This window comes from Haliotis rubra, unplaced genomic scaffold (assembly GCF_003918875.1).
Source record: "Haliotis rubra isolate DU_JTF1 unplaced genomic scaffold, ASM391887v1 Scf30, whole genome shotgun sequence".
NCBI classification, from domain to species: Eukaryota; Metazoa; Mollusca; class Gastropoda; order Lepetellida; family Haliotidae; genus Haliotis; species Haliotis rubra.
In genome coordinates this window covers 452,292-473,517 of record NW_025766969.1, presented here as the reverse complement: position 1 = coordinate 473,517, position 21,226 = coordinate 452,292, and the positions used below count along the sequence as shown (strand labels likewise).

The 21,226-nt window shown below is 40.6% G+C and overlaps 1 protein-coding gene across 1 annotated transcript; it reads right to left on the bottom strand.

Moving 5' to 3' along the window:
• Positions 1-2,410: 2,410 nt before the first annotated feature.
• Positions 2,411-20,089, bottom strand: LOC124282563. The gene is made up of 5 exons (XM_046718572.1): positions 19,747-20,089; positions 11,852-11,950; positions 10,118-10,255; positions 4,597-4,709; positions 2,411-4,438 (listed from the first exon to the last, which is right to left on the bottom strand). The coding sequence occupies exons 1-5, from the start codon at positions 19,979-19,981 to the stop codon at positions 4,094-4,096; spliced, it is 930 nt and encodes a 309-aa protein (XP_046574528.1). The 5' UTR covers positions 19,982-20,089; the 3' UTR covers positions 2,411-4,093.
• Between the last annotated feature and the right edge of the window lie 1,137 nt (positions 20,090-21,226).

Sequence of the window (21,226 nt, the reverse complement as noted above, 5' to 3'; positions counted from 1 at the left end):
TGATACCCTAACCGTCCTCGCAGTTCATATTTGCATGGATTCCTGCACTTCTAAAATGCCTCTGATATGCCCCTGATTTTAAGCATTAGAGGCTATAACGCTGGTGATAATCACATGCGACAGAACCTGGTGTAACCTATGTATATGTATTACGCACTTTAAGGCTTTATTAACCTATATCGTGTCATATCATAGATACATAGGAAAAGAAGTGGGGCACACTTCATACACTGTGACATCTTGCTGAGGTTGAAATGTGATCGATCAGTTACGTACACTAAACGCCAAAAGAAACGTTACCCTCCTTCCTTAATGACGAGGTACCTATATTCAACTGGCGTTGTAATGCGTGGACGTCCACTTCTTGGTCTGTCTACGGTGACTCCAGTCTGTCTGAAGCCCTGAATAAGTCTTATATATATAATACCCGTGATACGATGGCGTCCGAGGGGGTTGGCAACAACATTGTATGTCGACCCCATCTGCACCATTACAATGGCTTTTTCTCTCACTCTTCAGCTGTTAATCGTGGCATATTTCTCGTAGTTGTGTATCATATCATGCATTCTAGGCTCTCTTTACACGCGATAGAATCATTCTACGTGTGAAATGGATGCAATTACTGCGTGCATATTGCTGCGTTTTGGCGATTGATATTGCTATGTGTAAACGGAAAATGGAAAAATGTTACTTTGAAAGCAAAGATGTTAACAAAGATAATTTTACATATTCCTAAACATTTTTTCACAATATCAAAGACACGTTTTACTTGTTTTCACTTATGCAAATCAGCAGAAAATGTTTTAAAAGACTGAAATTATAGGAATGATTATTTTACAATTTTGCACACTCTACAACAGCTGTTTTTTTGTTTTAATAGTTGAAAAATGGTGTCTTTAAATGGTTTTATCCTATAGTTTGGCATGAAATGCATGTGGATCCGCTTTTTTGTAAATATCTCTTCATCTATTGACCCAATCGATCTCAAACTGTGCAAGTGGATGTTTTGTCAGACAACCTAATCACATTGTAAATCACCGATTTTATGCATTTGTATTAAAGAATCTGTCTATGTAACTGTCAACAAAATAAACAGCAGACCGCAGACTGCTTGCAGAGGGAGGGAGCCAATGACCTGTCACAGCGGCAGTGTTGGGTCATAAAGGTCAACGTTCGTCAATGTAGGTCAGCTATGTACGTTTCATGTAATCCGACGCCTTATAAATCGGTTTGCTACGTTTGCTCTCTTTTTAAAAAAAATTCAACACATTTCTAATATAGAACAAGTTTTATGGATAACAACTTCTTTATTTCGTGAGTGCGACGTTTCGATACAGATTCTTGTACCGTTGTCACTCTTGCTTGACAACGGTACAAGAATCTGTATCGAAACGTCGCACTCACGAAATAAAGAAGTTGTTATCCATAAAACTTGTTCTATATTGTACGTCTCAACTTCTAAAATGCCACTCAAACAAGTTAACACATTTCTAATTAAACGTTTAGCATCATCTGAATAAGCTTTCATGATGACAGCTAGAAGTAGTCAATGTGAATGATCCAAACGGTCTATCACTGTGCAGTGCACAGGTAACTATCATGAACTGCACGTGCATTTACCTTTATGACCCAACACTGCCGCTGTTACAGGTCATTGGCTCCCTCCCTCTGCAAACAGTCTGCGGTCTGCTGTTTATTTTGTCTGACAAAACATCCACTTGCACAGTTTGAGATCGATTGGGTCATTGGATGAAGAGATATTTACAAAAATCCGGGTCCACATGCATTTCATGCCAAACTATAAACCAGAATTATATTTCAACCTTTCATTTGGACATCTAAATCACTGTTATTGGTATATTTCGGCATCGGCGAAAATAGGACAATTTAACTGTTCTGAAAAAGATGCATTTCACCTAAATGTGAATGCATTTGAGATTTTGTTTCGTGATTTGCATAAAGCTGTGTTGTTAGGCTATCTTGTAAACTAATACCTTCTAACATATCTGTGATAGTTTTTAAGTAAATCATAGATGTATGAGGGTAACCTTTCTTTTTGCGTTTAGTCTATATGCTGTAAACCGTCCGTGGAATCTGGGAGCTGGCCAATGAAAGCTCGGGAGTCAGAAATGCTGGAAGACATGCTGTGATGACAATGAAAGGAGGCGCCTTCTGACTACATTTTCTCGCAGTACATTGAATGTCGAGTCGCGATGGATTCTTGACGCGAAACCTATGGTTAGAATGCGTCCAAATACATCCTGATTTCGTCCAACGCCCGAAACAACACATTTCACATGACTGCTTGTTTATAAATTGCTGCTGAATGTCCCTGAAAGCGTTCAAAGCGCATGTTTCAAATGCCACACGAATTTATTGCACCGGTAAATATCTGGACAGAAGACTAGAATGATGAATAACCGTTTATTATGAATCGATATATACACATCAGAAATAGGTATGCTTTAAATGAATGGAATATGTTGCAAAACTGTGCCTACATATTTGCTGAGAGAAAATATTGATAATATAGTTGATGCGTGATTAGATACCTTCTTTGTTGGAAGCATCTGTCTCCATATTTTAGAAAATGTGCAAGATCATAATAATATTTCTAAATACCTAAATACTTATATTTGGCCGATGTACACTGTTGTATTTCAAAGCAATTTTATCTCAAGACTGAAAAAAAAATGACAGCTGACATTGTCCATTTTACATTACAATTATGTTCAACTGAAAGGTGTTCACATTTCATTAAAGACAGAATCACCCCTTTCATTCCAAACATGTAACAACAGGAAATTCAAGAACGTTATCTTACGAAGCAATTTCGCTGATATGCAATCTGACTAATATCAGCGTATATTCTGGTTGGATGCCATGTATTTTGACTCATGTATGATTGACACAGAATTACATAACCCCAGTGATAATTTGTAGCAAGCTTGCATTTGGTTGTGTAGTTTGATAATATTCTTCAATGTAATCTAAGTTGGTGTTACCGTTGTCTCTTCAATATAATACCAGTATTTTCTGAATTAAACGTACTAAGTCATGCTATATTTATACATGGTTATCCATGCTGATTGTAGAGTATTTGTATCGTCGGATTCTACCGAACGTTCGGGTGTTTCGTGCCATATTCCATTACACTTTAAATGACATAACACCAAGTCTAAACTCCACGTACATGGCATGGCATTCCAACTCATAACGACTGACCATACTGTCATACGCTTCTTTCGCTGGTTACATAAAGTATTACATGTCAAACTTGACATTGAAGTTTTTGACATTGGTTGTAGGTTCTTCGTAGAGAGGATAACATGCAACAGTTGTTGAACTTCAGGCAAAATCTGCTTTAAGAATGCTGGTACGAGCAGGATGTTTCACTCTACAATATCCTGTGGTGAGTTATTCATTATTACATTAGTAATGATAGCACACCAATACATTATTAAGACAGATAAGACCGTTGAACTCCAGAAAAATATAGTTAATGGTATAGAATTAACTTGATTATGTTCGTAATATGTGACTGCAGTTGAGTAATATCATAAAATGTACGAAAGCAAATAGTACATCGCCAAGAGGTTGTATGACATTTTATAAAAATATGTACATCAAAATATAAAATATACACAGTGCACCCCATGGACATGTCTGTTTCTGTGACGCGAAGATAAGAGTATTTTAAGAGGCTGCTTTTCATTTGGTGAAAAAACATACAAATTCAAAGCATAGTCAATTAATAAGTAGGTAACGGTTGGGAGTATTACTACATGTAGTCGGCATGTTGGTTGCACAGTAAGAATAAAACGAAATGTGTTTACATCGTGTCTATACGAGTATCCAGTTGAAGGTAGGATCTTCCCTTAACCATCTCCACAGATGAAAGGTCAGAACATGGATGACAACTCGGGAAGTACAACAAAACCTGTTCCAGGCCCATTTAAGATAGCTGTCTAGGTTGGTACAAACAAAATACAGATCTGATAAAACGGAATACATAACTGGCATGATCTGGTATATATTGCAATCCTGAATTTCTCTTGTGGACAGATCGCATGGCTTGTGTCTGTTCTGCCAATTAAGGCATCTCCCGTATCCTATAGCCTGATATATCCTCTCGATAGCCATCAGCAGAATATATGATGGGTCTTGGTGCGTCATAGTATTGTGGGCGAGTGGCATAGGTTGGGTATTCCACTGGAATAACCTTGGGTTGGTAGGGGTCCAGAGCATACTGAGGATTGTCATAGAAGTATGGCTCGCGAAACGCCTTCTCGGAATATGGACGACGTCTGTGTTTGTTGTCAGCCAGAAACTTTGCAGCCAAACCATAGCAGATAGCAGTAATTGCAGCAAGGATTAATCCAACCCAAGCGACAATGTAAGATTCCTTGAATTCACGCACCGTCGCCAACTTCAGCTCCTGAAATGATGACACAACACTGAGCAACAGGAACAAAAAATATGCCCCTACAACCTTTAAAATAAAAGATGCGCATGACAGATCGCACAAATACAGAGGCATTATAACTGTAAGTTAGAAAACCGGATATATATCATATATCATATGTATATACTTACATTTGGCCACATTTGATAATATTTCTGTCGGTCTGTCAGCACGTCTCTCACTTGTTCCCTCTGCACATATATGGACGCGTGGAATAGGGCCATGCCGAGGGCAAGGATGAATGCTGAACGGAAGAAAAACAAAACGTTATTTTTGTTGGAAACAATTCATAGTCACAGCTGCTCCCGGCGCACCATCAGCATTTGCATTTACAAAAACAAAGTGACAATACAGATAGTCTCACAAAACATGCAACCCTGAAATACACAGATGTCAAAACGTATGAAACTGTCGGGTTTGAAACATGTCGCTGTGTGATTCTGTGATAGTATGTGTGTAATGAGATGGCAGATTTTGTTAATCAAAAAATTTACTGTCATATCCTCATACAGAAATAATCATGTATCACACACAGAGCAGAGACTGACACGTCATCACACAGAGACTATCATGCATCACACAGAGACTGACATGTTACGACACAGAGACAATCATGTATCACACACAGAGACTGACATGTCACCACACAGTGAAAATCATGTATCACACACAGAGACTGGCATGTCACCACACAGAGACAATCATGTATCACACACAGAGACTGACATGTCACCACACAGAGACAATCATGTATCACACACAGAGACTGACATGTCACCACACAGAGACAATCATGTATCACACACAGAGACTGACATGTCACCACACAGAGACAATCATGTATCACACACAGAGACTGACACATCACCACACAGAGACAATCATGTATCACACACAGAGACTGACATGTCACCACACAGAGACAATCATGTATCACAGACAGAGACTGACATGTCACCACAAAGAGACAATCATCTATCACACACAGAGGCTGACATGTCACCACACAGAGACAATCATGTATCACACACAGAGACTGGCATGTCACCACACAGAGACAATCATGTATCACACACAGAGACTGACACATCACCACACAGAGAGAATCATGTATCACACACAGAGACTGACATGTCACCACTCAGAGACAATCATGCATCACACGGAGACTGACATGTCACCACACAGAGACAATCATGTATCACACACAGAGACTGACACGTCACCACTCAGAGACAATTATGTATCACACACAGAGACTGACACATCACCACACAGAGACAATCATGTATCACACACAGAGACTGACTTGTCACCACACAGAGACAATCATGTATCACACACAGAGACTGACATGTCACCACAAAGAGACAATCATGTATCACACACAGAGACTGACACGTCACCACACAGAGACAATCATGTATCACACACAGAGACTCGCATGTCATCAGACAGAGACAATCATGTATCACACACAGAGACTGACATATCACCACACAGAGACAATCATGTATCACACACAGAGACTGACATGTCACCACTCAGAGAAAATCATGTATCACGCACAGAGGCTGACATTTCACCACTAAGAGACAATCATGTATCACACACAGAGACTGACATGTCACTACACACACAGAGACAATCATGCATCACACACAGAGTAGAGACTGACATGTCACCACACAGAGACAATCATGTATCACACACAAAGACTGACAGGTCACCACACAGAGACAATCATGTATCACACACAGAGACTGACATGTCATCACACAGAGACAATCATGTATCACACACAGAGCAGAAACTGACATGTCACCACACAGAGACAATCATGTATCACACACAGAGACTGACATGTCACCACACAGAGACAATCATGCATGACACAGACTGACATGTCACCAAACAGAGACAGTCATGTATCACACACAGAGACTGACATGTCACCACAGAGAGACAATCATGTATCACACACAGAGACTGACAGGTCACCACTAAGAGATAATCATGTATAACACACAGGGACTGACATGTCACCACACAGAGACAATCATGTATCACACACAGAGACTGACATGTCATCACACAGAAACAATCATGTATCACACACGGAGCAGGGACTGACATGTCACCACAGACAGACAATCATGTATCACACACAGAGCAGAGACTGACATGTCACCACACAGAGACAATCATGTATCACACAGGGACTGACATGTCACCACACAGAGACAATCATGTATCACACACAGAGACTGACATGTCATCACACAGAAACAATCATGTATCACACACGGAGCAGGGACTGACATGTCACCACACAGAGACAATCATGTATCACACACAGAGCAGAGACTGGCAGGTCACCCCTAAGAGACAATCATGCTTCACACAGAGACTGACATGTCACCACACAGAGACAATCATGTATCACACACAGAGACTGACATGTCACCACATAGAGACAATCATGTATCACACACAGAGCGGAGACTGGCATGTCACCACACAGAGACAATCATGTATCACACACAAAGACTGACAGGTCACCACACAGAGACTATCATGTATCACACAGACTGACATGTCACCAAACAGAGACAATCATGTATCACACACAGAGACTGACATGTCACCACAGAGAGACAATCATGTATCACACACAGAGACTGACAGGTCACCACTAAGAGACAATCATGTATAACACACAGGGACTGACATGTCACCACACAGAGACAATCATGTATCACACACAGAGACTTACATGTCATCACACAGAAACAATCATGTATCACACACAGAGCAGGGACTGACATGTCACCACAGAGAGACAATCATGTATCACACACAGAGCAGAGACTGACATGTCACCACACAGAGACAATCATGTATCACACAGGGACTGACATGTCACCACACAGAGACAATCATGTATCACACACAGAGACTGACATGTCATCACACAGAAACAATCATGTATCACACACGCAGCAGGGACTGACATGTCACCACACAGAGACAATCATGTATCACACACAGAGCAGAGACTGGCAGGTGACCACTAAGAGACAATCATGCTTCACACAGAGACTGACATGTCACCACACAGAGACAATCATGTATCACCGACAGAGACTGACATGTCACCACACAGAGACAATCATGTATCACACAGGGACTGACATGTCACCACACAGAGACAATCATGTATCACACACAGAGACTGACATGTCATCACACAGAAACAATCATGTATCACACACGGAGCAGGGACTGATGTGTCACCACACAGAGACAATCATGTATCACACACAGAGCAGAGACTGGCAGGTCACCCCTAAGAGACAATCATGCTTCACACAGAGACTGACATGTCACCACACAGAGACAATCATGTATCACACACAGAGACTGACATGTCACCACATAGAGACAATCATGTATCACACACAGAGCGGAGACTGGCATGTCACCACACAGAGACAATCATGTATCACACACAAAGACTGACAGGTCACCACACAGAGACTATCATGTATCACACAGACTGACATGTCACCAAACAGAGACAATCATGTATCACACACAGAGACTGACATGTCACCACAGAGAGACAATCATGTATCACACACAGAGACTGACAGGTCACCACTAAGAGACAATCATGTATAACACACAGGGACTGACATGTCACCACACAGAGACAATCATGTATTACACACAGAGACTTACATGTCATCACACAGAAACAATCATGTATCACACACAGAGCAGGGACTGACATGTCACCACAGAGAGACAATCATGTATCACACACAGAGCAGAGACTGACATGTCACCACACAGAGACAATCATGTATCACACAGGGACTGACATGTCACCACACAGAGACAATCATGTATCACACACAGAGACTGACATGTCATCACACAGAAACAATCATGTATCACACACGCAGCAGGGACTGACATGTCACCACACAGAGACAATCATGTATCACACACAGAGCAGAGACTGGCAGGTGACCACTAAGAGACAATCATGCTTCACACAGAGACTGACATGTCACCACACAGAGACAATCATGTATCACCGACAGAGACTGACATGTCACCACACAGAGATAATCATGTATCACACACAGAGACTGACATGTCACCACATAGAGACAATGATGTATCACACACAGAGCGGAGACTGGCATGTCACCACACAGAGACAATGATGTATCACACACAGAGACTGACATGTCACCACACAGAGACAATCATGTATCACACACAGAGACTGACACGTCACCACACAGAGACAATCATGTATCACACACAGAGACTGACATGTCACCACACAGAGACAATCATGTATCACACACAGAGACTGACACGTCACCACACAGAGACAATCATGTATCACACACAGAGACTGACACGTCACCACTCAGAGACAATTATGTATCACACACAGAGACTGACACATCACCACACAGAGACAATCATGTGTATCACACAGAGCAGAGACTGACATGTCACCACAAAGAGACAATCATCTATCACACACAGAGGCTGACATGTCACCACACAGAGACAATCATGTATCACACACAGAGCAGAGACTGACATGTCACCACACAGATACAATCATGTATCACATAGAGACTGACATGTCACCACTAAAAAACAATCATGTATTACACACAGACACGGACATGTCACCACACAGAGACAATCATGTATCACACAGAGATTGACATGTCACCACACAGACAATCATGTATCACACACAGAGACTGACATGTCACTACACAGAGACAATCATGTATCACACAGAGACTGACATGTCAACACACAGAGACAATCATGTATCACACACAGAGCAGAGACTGGCATGTCACTACACACACAGAGACAATCATCTATCACACACAGAGACTGACATGTCACCACACAGAGACAATTATGTATCACACACAGAGACTGACATGTCACTACACAGAGACAATCATGTATCACACAGAGACTGACATGTCAACACACAGAGACAATCATGTATCACACACAGAGCAGAGACTGGCATGTCACCACACAGAGACAATCATGTATCACACAGAGACAATCATGTATCACACAGAGACAATCATGCATCACACAGAGACTGACATGTCACTACACAGAGACAATCATGTATCACACACAGAGACTGACATGTCACAACACAGATACAATCATGTATCACACACAGAGCAGAGACTGACATGTCACCACACAGAGACAATCATGTATCACGCACAGAGACTGACATGTCACTACACAGAGACAAGCATGTATCACACACAGAGACTGACATGTCACCACACAGACACAATCATGTAGCACACACAGAGCAGACACTGACATGTCACCACACATATGATGTGATGTAATCACACACAGACTGTCATAACATCACACAGAAACAATCATGTATCACACACAGACACTGACATGTAACCACACAGAGGCCCGGTGTCCCCCGCCGTGATATTGCTGGAATATTGCTAAAACCGGCGTAAAACCATATTCACTCACTCACAGATACTCGAGTCAGCATCTACTCACTGATTCCAGTGATGCTACTTGATTGTTTAGAAGTGACATACGTACCGGCTATAAAGCAGAATATGGAGGCATAGCATGCCTGAGAATGTAATCTCCTGACACAGAGGCACAAGCCCAGGATGTATGCAACTACGAATACGACCTCTGCCACTACGAATAAGGCCATGAAGGACGTGTACAATCCTGAAACGAGAATCATATTCAGATATATACTGGTACTGAACACACTGCCTACACACATGGCATTAATGTGTGCTCTACATGACAATGGCTCCATCCCTAAACCTTTTTTGTGGGTTATTTACATCATGATACATTGCTTTCAACATAGTTTTGAGTCAATGGTTTTACATAGCAAACAAACACTGCCTCAACACGGTTGAAATAATGATATTAATGTTGTCAACAGTTTCGGTGACAAGGAAGTTATATTATATTCACATCTATATATTAGTGGTAAACATAATTGAAATATATATAATTATGCCCGTCAACAAATAATATTCGAAACGATTTGTCCAAGTTTTAGTACATCTGGCATAACATCATTGCAGGTTCGTTTATATGAAACTGAGAGTCTGGTACTGTTATTAAGTCAAATCTTGGGACATTATTCCAAGGTCCCGCAGCATGATGGGATCCAATTACAATGTGCCCGGTACGTCAAGTATACATATGAACATGTCTTAATATAAATAAGAACTTCTCTCATAAACGTATTGCAATTATTTGCAATATGTTTTCCTGTGACAAGATTTGAACATTTATTCACTTAAGGGTTATTCTGATAATGTCAGGAAGATAAGTTTTCATTGAAGTCAAAGTCGTACTCTTCTTCAGTTTCTCCCTGCATACACTTTTCAGAGTACAACGGTTAATGTCACATTGTCTTACAAAGTCTGTTGTCAATGGCAGTTGTCATTTTTCAATGAACACAACGAACCGTGAAATACACAAATAATAGGACACTCCAAAACCGAGAATGAACAATAATCTCTACATATATGTTCATGTCAATTATTTACGATTAAGTGGTTTCTACAGAACATAAAGTTTTTTTCAGATAATAATCAAACGAACGTGTTATCTGCAGGTAACAGTAAATAGATAACTGTGGATACTTCCGTAGTTAAATTACTGCTTACACAAATGCTGTTACTTTTTGTGGGATGTTTAATTTGATCCCAGAAGTACTTGACATTACGACAGCTATTCATTATGTCTTCCTCACACATTTCCTTCTTGTGGTCACACAAATAACGATAAGAATGTCTAAAATTTATGACGAAACATTAACTTCGCCGATCTATCTAAAACGATGCATGCTTTACTTTTAAGCCTCTGTTTCGTATTTACACTCTTCGTCACAACGGTCACATCGATTGTACTTGTACATTTAGAGGACATGACTAGCCAGTAGGGGAAACAAAGAACGCACAACGTATCAGTAATATTTTTTTCTAACTGCATAAATTATAACCTGGATACTCAAAAGTCAGGTGAAAATGTACAGTGACTTTTTGCTTACCTTCCTACACAGTGTCCGTTTAAATGTTACAGAGCATTGCTCGACCGCCATGCACTTAAGCGTATTTGGCGTGTATAGTGACCATACAGGCATAGGCCGAGGAACATTTGAAACGTTTACTGGAACGTGTGCGTGCCTGCGTGCGAGCGTGCGTGCGTGTGTATTGGGCCATTACCTTTTAAAGGAAATCTATTGTATCACATGATGTATAAATGCGCATATGATGAAGATACAAACACGTGTGAGCTTACCTATCATCAGCTGGTACTCGGCGCTTGACCCATCGATGTTGTCAACGAATTTCAGTTGGAAGCAGTTCTTGTCAATGACATCATTTGACGTGTCTAAAACTAAACAGGGAATGTTACATGAGAGAAGTATAACACAACACATACTAGATCACCTTTTATCTTAAGTTTCAACAATATATAATATCAGTGAGCTAAAACTATACATTTACTGAAATATCAGCGCAGTACGAATTACGAATTACTGTTATAAATGAAATATGGCCGGGCCTTTGGCGATGTATTCACAACATTAACTACGAGAACAATAATTTGGTGTTGCATGCGGAGTAATGTTTTTTTAGGTAATCGTTTGCAAATTCCAGAATTAATTAATTAAACAAAAAAGGTTTGAAATATCATACTTACAGCGATACATTATTGAATTCTGTTTGATGTGATGACGCAAAGTAATATATATCTTTAAAATGATAAAGCATGACTTAATGTTCGCACCAGTAAAGCGGTGTCACATCATTTCCTCCAAATGGACATTAGATAAGCTTCGAAAACCCCTCAAGCATGCATTTGAAAATATTCTTAAGTCTTTAGATTAGTACCCGTGAATTACCCCGGGTTAGAATTGGTCTTCAGTAACCCATGCCTGTCGTAAGATGCAATTAACGGGATCGGGTGGTCAGGCTCGCTGATTTGGTTTGACACATGTCATCGTATCCCAATTTCGTAGATCGATGCCCATGCTGTTGACCACTGGGTTGTCTGGTCCAGACTTGGTTATTTACAGACCTCCGCCATATAGCTGGAATATTGCGGTGTTAAACAACCAACCAACCAACTTTAGATAAGACCCTTTCAACACATGTATATTTTATCCAAAACGGACAATAATTTGGAGATTTTACGTGCGCTTTCCGGCATGATGCCTCTCAAAACGGCGAAACACTCGGTGAATATATACTACTGGAATAAAGTAACTGTGCATTATTTGATGCTATGCCATTTTTAATACAAAAAGATAATAACATGATTTGTGGTGTGTTCCTTCATCACTGCCGTGACAGTTGTCAGAGGTGGATGAGTTGGTTAGATCGCTAGTTTGTGTGCTGGCCATGAGGCGGCTTTTTTAGAGTGTATGGGTTAAATCCCCATAAACGGACTGGAAGTTCTACTTTACTCAGAGAGTCTAATCCCAAAAATATCAAATGTCACTTTGACAGAGTGTCATGCTGGAACGTTTTTTGGGTCCGGGCTTACGTATAATACTACTGGAATACAGTAACTGTCCATTATTTGATGTTATGACATCAATTAATGCAAAAAAGATAATAGCATGGTTTGTGATGTTTTCCTTAATTAGAAGATAAAGCTACTCTGTTTTCAATTTTGCGGTCCTTTATCGTTGATTTAAGACCGCTAAATGTAATTTAAAAACGATTAAATGTCTGAACCAACGCTTGTCCCAATTCAGCTAACGGGCTTGACGTAAACGTCTCTCCATTTCATCCTAAGCGTGCTCGACAGAGGACAGGTCCGGAGAAACAGCTGGCCAGGGGAGTACCGGAATGTTCTGCTGTCTCAGGAAATCTGTCACAACATGATCGACATGTGGACGGGCATTGTCTTGCTTAAGTGTGAAGTTACGTCTCTGTCTTTGAATAAACGACTGGACATGAGGTCCAGTGTTCTCATCCCTGTATCGCAGACCTGCCAGATGGCCATTAACAATGACATGATGCCTCCCATAACTTTTTCGCCACCAAACAGTCGACATTGACATGCACGCGTCAGCGTACCGTTCTCCTCACCGTCTGTGCACACTTGCCCTGCCATCTGAGCTGTCAAGATGCAATCTCAACTCGTCAGTGATCAAAACACCCCCCCAATCTTGTCTCCTGTACCGTAGATGCTGTCTGCACCAGGCAAGACGTGCCTGTCGGTGACGTTTGAGCAAAATTGGACGTATTCAGGTGCTCCCTCGGTCGGTTCTGGAGTGAGTGAGTATGGTTTTACGCTGCTTTTAGCAATATTCCAGCAATATCACGGAGGGGACCCCAGAAATGGGCTTCACACATTGTACCCATGTGAAGAGCCGAACACGGGTCTTCGGTGTGACGTGCGAACGCTTTAACCACTAGGCTACCCCACCGCCACGTACAGTCCTGGAATTGATTGGACGTAAGCCAGGAATGGTCCGAGCAGTCAAACTGGCAGTCTGGAATCGAGTCCTTAGATGGGTCACCCGAATCTGATTGTCTTGCTGATGTGACGTCACGCATGGACGGACGGTCCGAGGCAAATCTCTCCTGTTCCCATTATGTTGAAAACGCACTGCAAGCATCCAAGTATATCCCCTATCCTCACACAGTGTCATCGGGCCCAGCCTTTACGATGGGTGCGCAGACATACCAGACTCAATCGGAGCGCGAGGCAGTGGAACAGGATTGTCTTCGGTTCCGGGGTGTCGTCGTACATTGTGTTTCCAATAATTCACTTCCATCGCTTGTATTGCTACCTGGATGATAGCAGTGCGATGTACTTCTATTTTCACAATAGCGCACACCTTGCTTTCATTGTTGGATTCAAATGAAGAAATGTGAAGTTTTTAATTCCGTTCAGTACATAATCATGTAATGTAAATCCTCTTTTTAAGGTTTGTACACAGAAAACGGACCAAGACTGTCATGGCTGGTTTAATAGCAAACAATGCCTCCACACCACATCACACACCAAACCACACCCGAAGTTATAGCTTAATTTCATGCCTGATCGGCAGGGAGCCTATTTCCTATATTTTATTGACGCTTCTTTGTCCGTTGAAAGAAGTGTCAATAAAATACATTTCAAAACGCCGTTCACAATCTTTGCAATCGACTTTTTTTTCTGTTATTTGAGCGATATTTACATGAATAGTTAAAGAAAGATGAATTAAACATGTACGTGTATACAGAAGAATGCAAACTAAAGAAAACCCGATGAGTTTGGACACCCTCAGGTTAAACAATGTTTGGTTAATTAAATTATACTACAGTATACCCTGGTTAGAATGCCACCGTTTGCCAGTGTAATTTGCATTATAACCAGGGGGAAATGACTTTTGTTCCAGAAACAATGGTAAATGGCATTATATCCAGATTGACATTATGACGAGGGTATTATAGAGGCAGGAAATCCGTTCTGGCAAAAACATGGCATTATATCCAGGGTGACATTATAACCAGGGTGCACTGTATTTCAATTCAGAGGAAGAGGATGCGGTGACTCGTACGTAGGCGAAACGTTACCCATTGTCGAATAGACAGTCACTGGCTCTAGCGGACACGGGACTCGTGTGTATCTATCTGTGCCGCATCCTTACAGTCCGTCAACTGAACTTTTGGCACCCTGTTTTTAACAATTTACCTTTTAACCAAAAATGCCTTCAAAATGTTTTTAGGCATACGCTCTTTATATCTCATGACCTATCTAAGGTTTAAATTTCATAAGTTTATGCCAATTATTAAAGCTTCTTCTTAAGGAGCCATCTTATAAAAATATGAAAAATAGAAGTAGTTATACAAGGGAGTAAAATGATACGATGGAACAGCAAACAACATGGTGTGACACGCGTGCATCTTGTTTACATTGTTACGCCTGCAAGCAAATCTAAAGGGACTGTATAATCATCACAAATCCATTTTAAACAAGTAGATTTATTGAAGTCTTTAAATACTGGTTGCTCAATCTCTTGTATCAAGATCCAAATTTGAGCAACAGCTTGCATATGGTATGCTTTGATACATTGATGTCATGGTCTTCTTTTGAACAATATTTTCTTCAGTTTGCTTGACGATATGAACTCACTGGATCGATTTAACCGACGCATGACGTCCCTCACAACCCTTCTATCGAATTCATCAAGCTATCTTTTCTTTGCATGTTTGGAGACGGTCCCCGATTTAACTGTCACGTCATCGTCAGTCTCTGAAATAGTGTCATGGGAGATAACTCTTTGTTATGTTCTCTTACAGATCTTGGTGGCATTAAGTGTCTTTTGGAGAAACACTCAATTGAAAAAAGAGGGGTTTTTTTCGCTTTGCCTTGCGCTTGAAAAAGTTGTAAACTCTTTTGATGATTTACCGGTCATCTTTGTACAACATCGTTTTTACCACAACCTGTGTGTTGACGATCTTTGACATCACTTGAGCGTGCTAATGTAAATAAAAACCCGTGCATGTACATATCACGCTGACACACATTTTACAATGGTGTTGGCTTTTCCATCACGTGCGTTAACCCCTCGTAAAACTCTCTACAGTTTTACAATTATTATATGACAGGTTTAAAGGCAAAATCTTTAATAATCGTTTTAGAATTACTAAAATCGATATCTTGTTAGGTAGTTTTATGTAAATTGTGAAAAACAGGGTGCCAAAAGTTAAGTTGACGGACTATACGTGGCTTTTCTGATCTAAATGCATATATAAAAAAGAGCCTAAACGCCTCAAAAGAACCCAGCAAGTCGACCCTAATGAAGTTTCAAGTAAAACGCTCTTCTGTTTGACTTTACGCCAACACTTTACGCCTCCTTCAATGGGCATTTTCAACCTTGCTTTGCCATGAGTTTAGTACTTTCAGTTGAAAACATTGGGCAGTCAGCCTTTATTCCATTGCCGAACGTTACATAATCCAAGCGGGAGGAACAGAAGACCAAGTTACAGTTTATGCTACAGATACAACATTGCCCCTTTTGAAATTCTAACACAGTCAGTATCTGTTTTACGAATCCATAATCCAAAACGGAGTTAGCAAACACGTTTTACGTGCTAAGCTCGAACGAGGTGAGTTCCGTTTTAAAGTTATAATTAGGTTTTCCGAAAACATAGTCCAAACTAGAAGTGTCAATAATTCTTGTTTCATATACTGCGATGGAACCAAGTATTTGAAAACGGGAAATGTAACGATTCAAACACTAATAGTTTCAGAATGGAACTAAAACCATGGGACTTCAAAGATAAGTACACATTTTCCGAAACCGCGAAGGACGTACTGTAGAAACACAATGATGACACGTTATCTTAATGTTGTGGCTAAACGAGGCGCTCAGCTATATGAAGCTACCTCATTCAGTGACCATTCAAAGCAATGAATACTGCATTCATCGCCGTAAACGCCATATCCCTAACCAAATAAAATGCTATTCATGCTGACAATCATACGTTTTTCTTACTTACATGTATCTGAAGAACGGACAAAGAGTATCTGCCCCTCGGCCATCTTGCCAAATGTTAATAACGCCTTAAAGCGGGGTTTGAGGTGGTAATACTTTCCGACTATATTTGAACCATTTCAAGGGCCCAGGGCCAAGGTTTAGGAGTCCATAAAACACAGAAGATCCGAGAGTCAGCAGTAGATCCGTAGACCTTCCCATCATTGCCTCACACCTCGACCAGCTATGGATACAACATCAGGGCCGGAGAATACAACGATTACGACTTAAATGGGTCGGACACCCGTGGTTTCTACTCTGCCGACGCTCAACAGGACCAAAGACCAACGATAAGACAGAAAACCGATTGTTGATTGAAGGATCAGCCCCAACTTAGACAGTTGACCATATTTTGTTGGTGGACACTTACTGAAGACCTGAAGTCATGTCAGTGGATACATTTACATCAGAGAATCTACTGTGTGAACACAAACAGTACTAATAAGTCTTAATGATCAGCTTTATAAGATACCTATTGAAACCCCTTACGCTCTTACTAAATAGACAACATATATCAGACCAGTTTTATACAGCAGATTTCATTGATCTTTTGGATTTCTTAGAATGTTTCACCTTGGCAAAGTTTTCTTCACAATGTCGATGAAAGAGACATGTGTTCGTTTTTCCTTCTACCCGAGACCATATAATCTATAAAATTGGTCTCATTTCTACATACAAGAAATATAATTACATACATAATTATCTCAAGTTCAACTTGTTATTATGGAATATAATTTCAAAACGAAAACCATTTTTAAGATACCTTTCTAGCAGTGTCCAAAGTTACTTTACATGAAAGAATTCAAAATATTTTCATCGAAGATTCTGGTTCATTCTCACAAAAAGAACAGATCTTATCATTTACAGACACTTACTCCTATTGAGTTCATATTATTGTGCTAAATAGTGTCAGCGTTAATGACTAGTTCGGTTGCCATGTTTTGCCAGTGACCAGAACCATGAACTCTGGGTTATATTATAGGTTAAGCCAATACACGTTTTGTGGATGTTTCTAAGACTGACCCAAGTTTGTGTTAGGTTACAGACGGGAGTTTATTAACAGGGCGATATTTTATTTGCTTTTATTAAGCTGTTGAAGTTTTGGCTTGTAGACGCCCATGTCAACATAGCTGGGCTCCTTTATCCGCCAGCCTGCCCGGATCATATTTGATAGACCTCAACAGACATTGCACAATCATCGCTGTATTATTCCTTCTGGCTAAGTTTACTGCCTCGGTAAACCAAGTGACGTGTTAATCACTGATCCGTGGCGGAACGGGATAAACTATAATTGTTTCTACACTTTCCCTAAATCTACATCTGTCTTTAGAGGAAGGACAAGTAGTTTATTTCACTGATGTAAATGTTGCGTCCCTGTTGACACGCAAATACATTTTAGCATACAGGTTAATTCACATTTCGACTGATGAAGCAGCCATTCCTTTGAAAACAAGGGCGTTACGATCATGATTATATATGTGAGTCAGATGAAGGGGTGTTCTCAAGTTGCAACCTGGGTGTCTCACAGAACGGGTGTAACTCAGTGTGTGTGTTCAGTATCTTTGTAACCCAATAGACAATAGTACACAATATTTATGTTGTGCTCGATTCAGTCAGTCATGTAACGTTTAGATGTAAAACAAGGATTGAAACGTTTCTAACATGTCAGAACTCTACCAGTGGCCTATATATCCTAGGGCGTGCCTAAATAGTATTCAGTGAAGCAGTAAGTCAGCACAATGCAAGCTCATAAACAAGCCCCCATTGAATTTACATTTCTGGACATTGCAGTTTCTGGACAAATTATTCAAAAGTAACAGTGTTTTCAATAACAACAACAATGCTATTTGCACTTAAGATTTGCTCGTACTTTTAATGAAGATCAAAAAGAACTCAGAGCTTCTCTTTTTTGTCCACCGAATATATAAGTACAAAAGGCGAGCCGGGTCAAATGTTTACTGTTTTGTGTATATTTCTTCGTCTCACGAGGAGACCAAAGCAATCGTGTAATGTTTCGACGCGAAAAGCAGGAATGTTGCGCTTCTGGTGTAAAATATAAGCGACAAAACTCTTTCCATATTAAGAAGAAATCTCTGCTTAAATCAAAGTTGATTGTATGCTTCTGACTTTATCGCGGGGCGTGTTCGTTCTCACTATTCACCAACATTTACTATGTATTGATTGTGTGAATACCAAAGGAATTAGGTTTCATATTATCACCATGTTTAATGTAGTTCCTTGTGTAAATTTTTATCTTCCATGTGTGTTATGTGTTCTCCAGAAGTCTCCAGTAAAACATATCACAAATTAACTGTTCGAACATCTACATTTTCTCCATCTACATTGTCCTCCATCTAGTAACCTTATAAATCGGTCATCTTATCATACAAAACATCGTGGGAGACAGTCATAACAAAGGGTCTAACATCAATGTTTAAAGTAACTCTGGTGGCTTGTTGAGAGAACCATATTGATCACAACTGTGTTCTTGCTTCAGCGACAATAACACAGGTAACCATACCGAGTATGGTCGTGAATACATCTGTGGGATCCAAAATGGCGGCCAGTACGTAGCACTACCTGTGGTCATGACACGACCACCATTTTGCATGGCCGACTGTGAAAGGTATATATGACTAACTGTGTTACTCACATGAAGTGTCGTTGCCAGGATAACACTCTCGAAACATTCCTCGATGTCGGGTGTGGTAGAAACGTGCACTGGAAGTATCGGCTCGCTGGGTTGAAGTTAGTTTAGTCCTGTCCACTGTCCACATCACCCACCTGTCAGTACCGATGACGGCAGCTATCATAACTATAGCTATAACTCCAATAATATTTGCCGTTGTAAGACATACTTCTACTTTACTACATCCTCGTTCCCTCATGGTTCAGCTGTTGTTTCACACGAAATCCGAATGTCCCTTCCTGCCCGTGCCGTGTCTGCTCCGGTCTGTTGTCTCAGGTATGCAGCCGACCCGGTCATGCACAGTTGAACAACTGTTGTAGAACCGGTGGTATAAGCTGTCAAAGGCTGTGTGTATTTATAGAACAGGTGGGGCGAGGTCTCCTTCGAATGGGATTGTTTGTATAGGGGTGTCCACACAAGTAAGTTCAGTATATACTGGCGAAACGACATCGCCCTGAAACTTATTTGCTCCCCTAACAAAACTCTTTCGACAATCATCGAGTCTGGTGAACAGTTAGGAAAGACTATGTATGGGCATATATTAAGAAACGAAAACCAGTTGTGCATAATATTTCGCACAGAACCCTCCTTTCCCGACAGGCTGGGTTTTTTAATTGTTACACAAAAATCTGTTGTCTGTTGATATAACGCATAAGATTCGCGTACTAAGAATCTGACAGGGTAATCTGGTAATATTACACTTGTTCAAACGTATGGTTGAAGTATAATTAATAAAAATGCACGTACAATGCAAAGAAATGTTAATATTTAAAACCATTAATAGGAAACAAGATCTTTATACATTTAGAGCAAACATTCTGGAGACCAGATGGTATACATGTATGAAGACAAGCGATAAGGATAAATTTCTGTCAACTCAAAACTTGTAATGAGGTTAGAGGAAATGATCGTTCGGAATAATTGAGAGAGAGAGAGAGAGAGAGAGAGAGAGAGAGAGAGAGAGAGAGAGAGAGAGAGAGATTGCACAGAGAGAGAGAGAGAGAGAGAGAGAGAGATTGCACAGATTGCATGAAATCTTTTTACATAATGGCACTGTGCATATCTGGTGTTATTATCAATCCAGCATCCCGAACGTTAACAGGTAGGCGAACTCCTGCCATTAAAAACCAGCCCTAGGCAGTTCGCCTGAAGGCAACGCGTCCTGTGAAGGGTTTGATCCTCACAGCTCACCATAGTTGGCAAAGATGGTCGAGGGAACACCAGGTACGGTCAATGCGCCGTGTTTACCTACGCTTCGATTCAATGTTTTCCATCCGATTCACAGATCGCAGAAAACTATGTTGGCTAAGTAACGGCGAGCGGTATGAAGCGGTACAATTCTTGACTATAATCTGTAATGCATATGGCGAGGTGTAGTAGTGTCATACTTATTTCAACCGAATTGGTCACTGTGAACGCACATCTGACAGGCCAAAGATATATT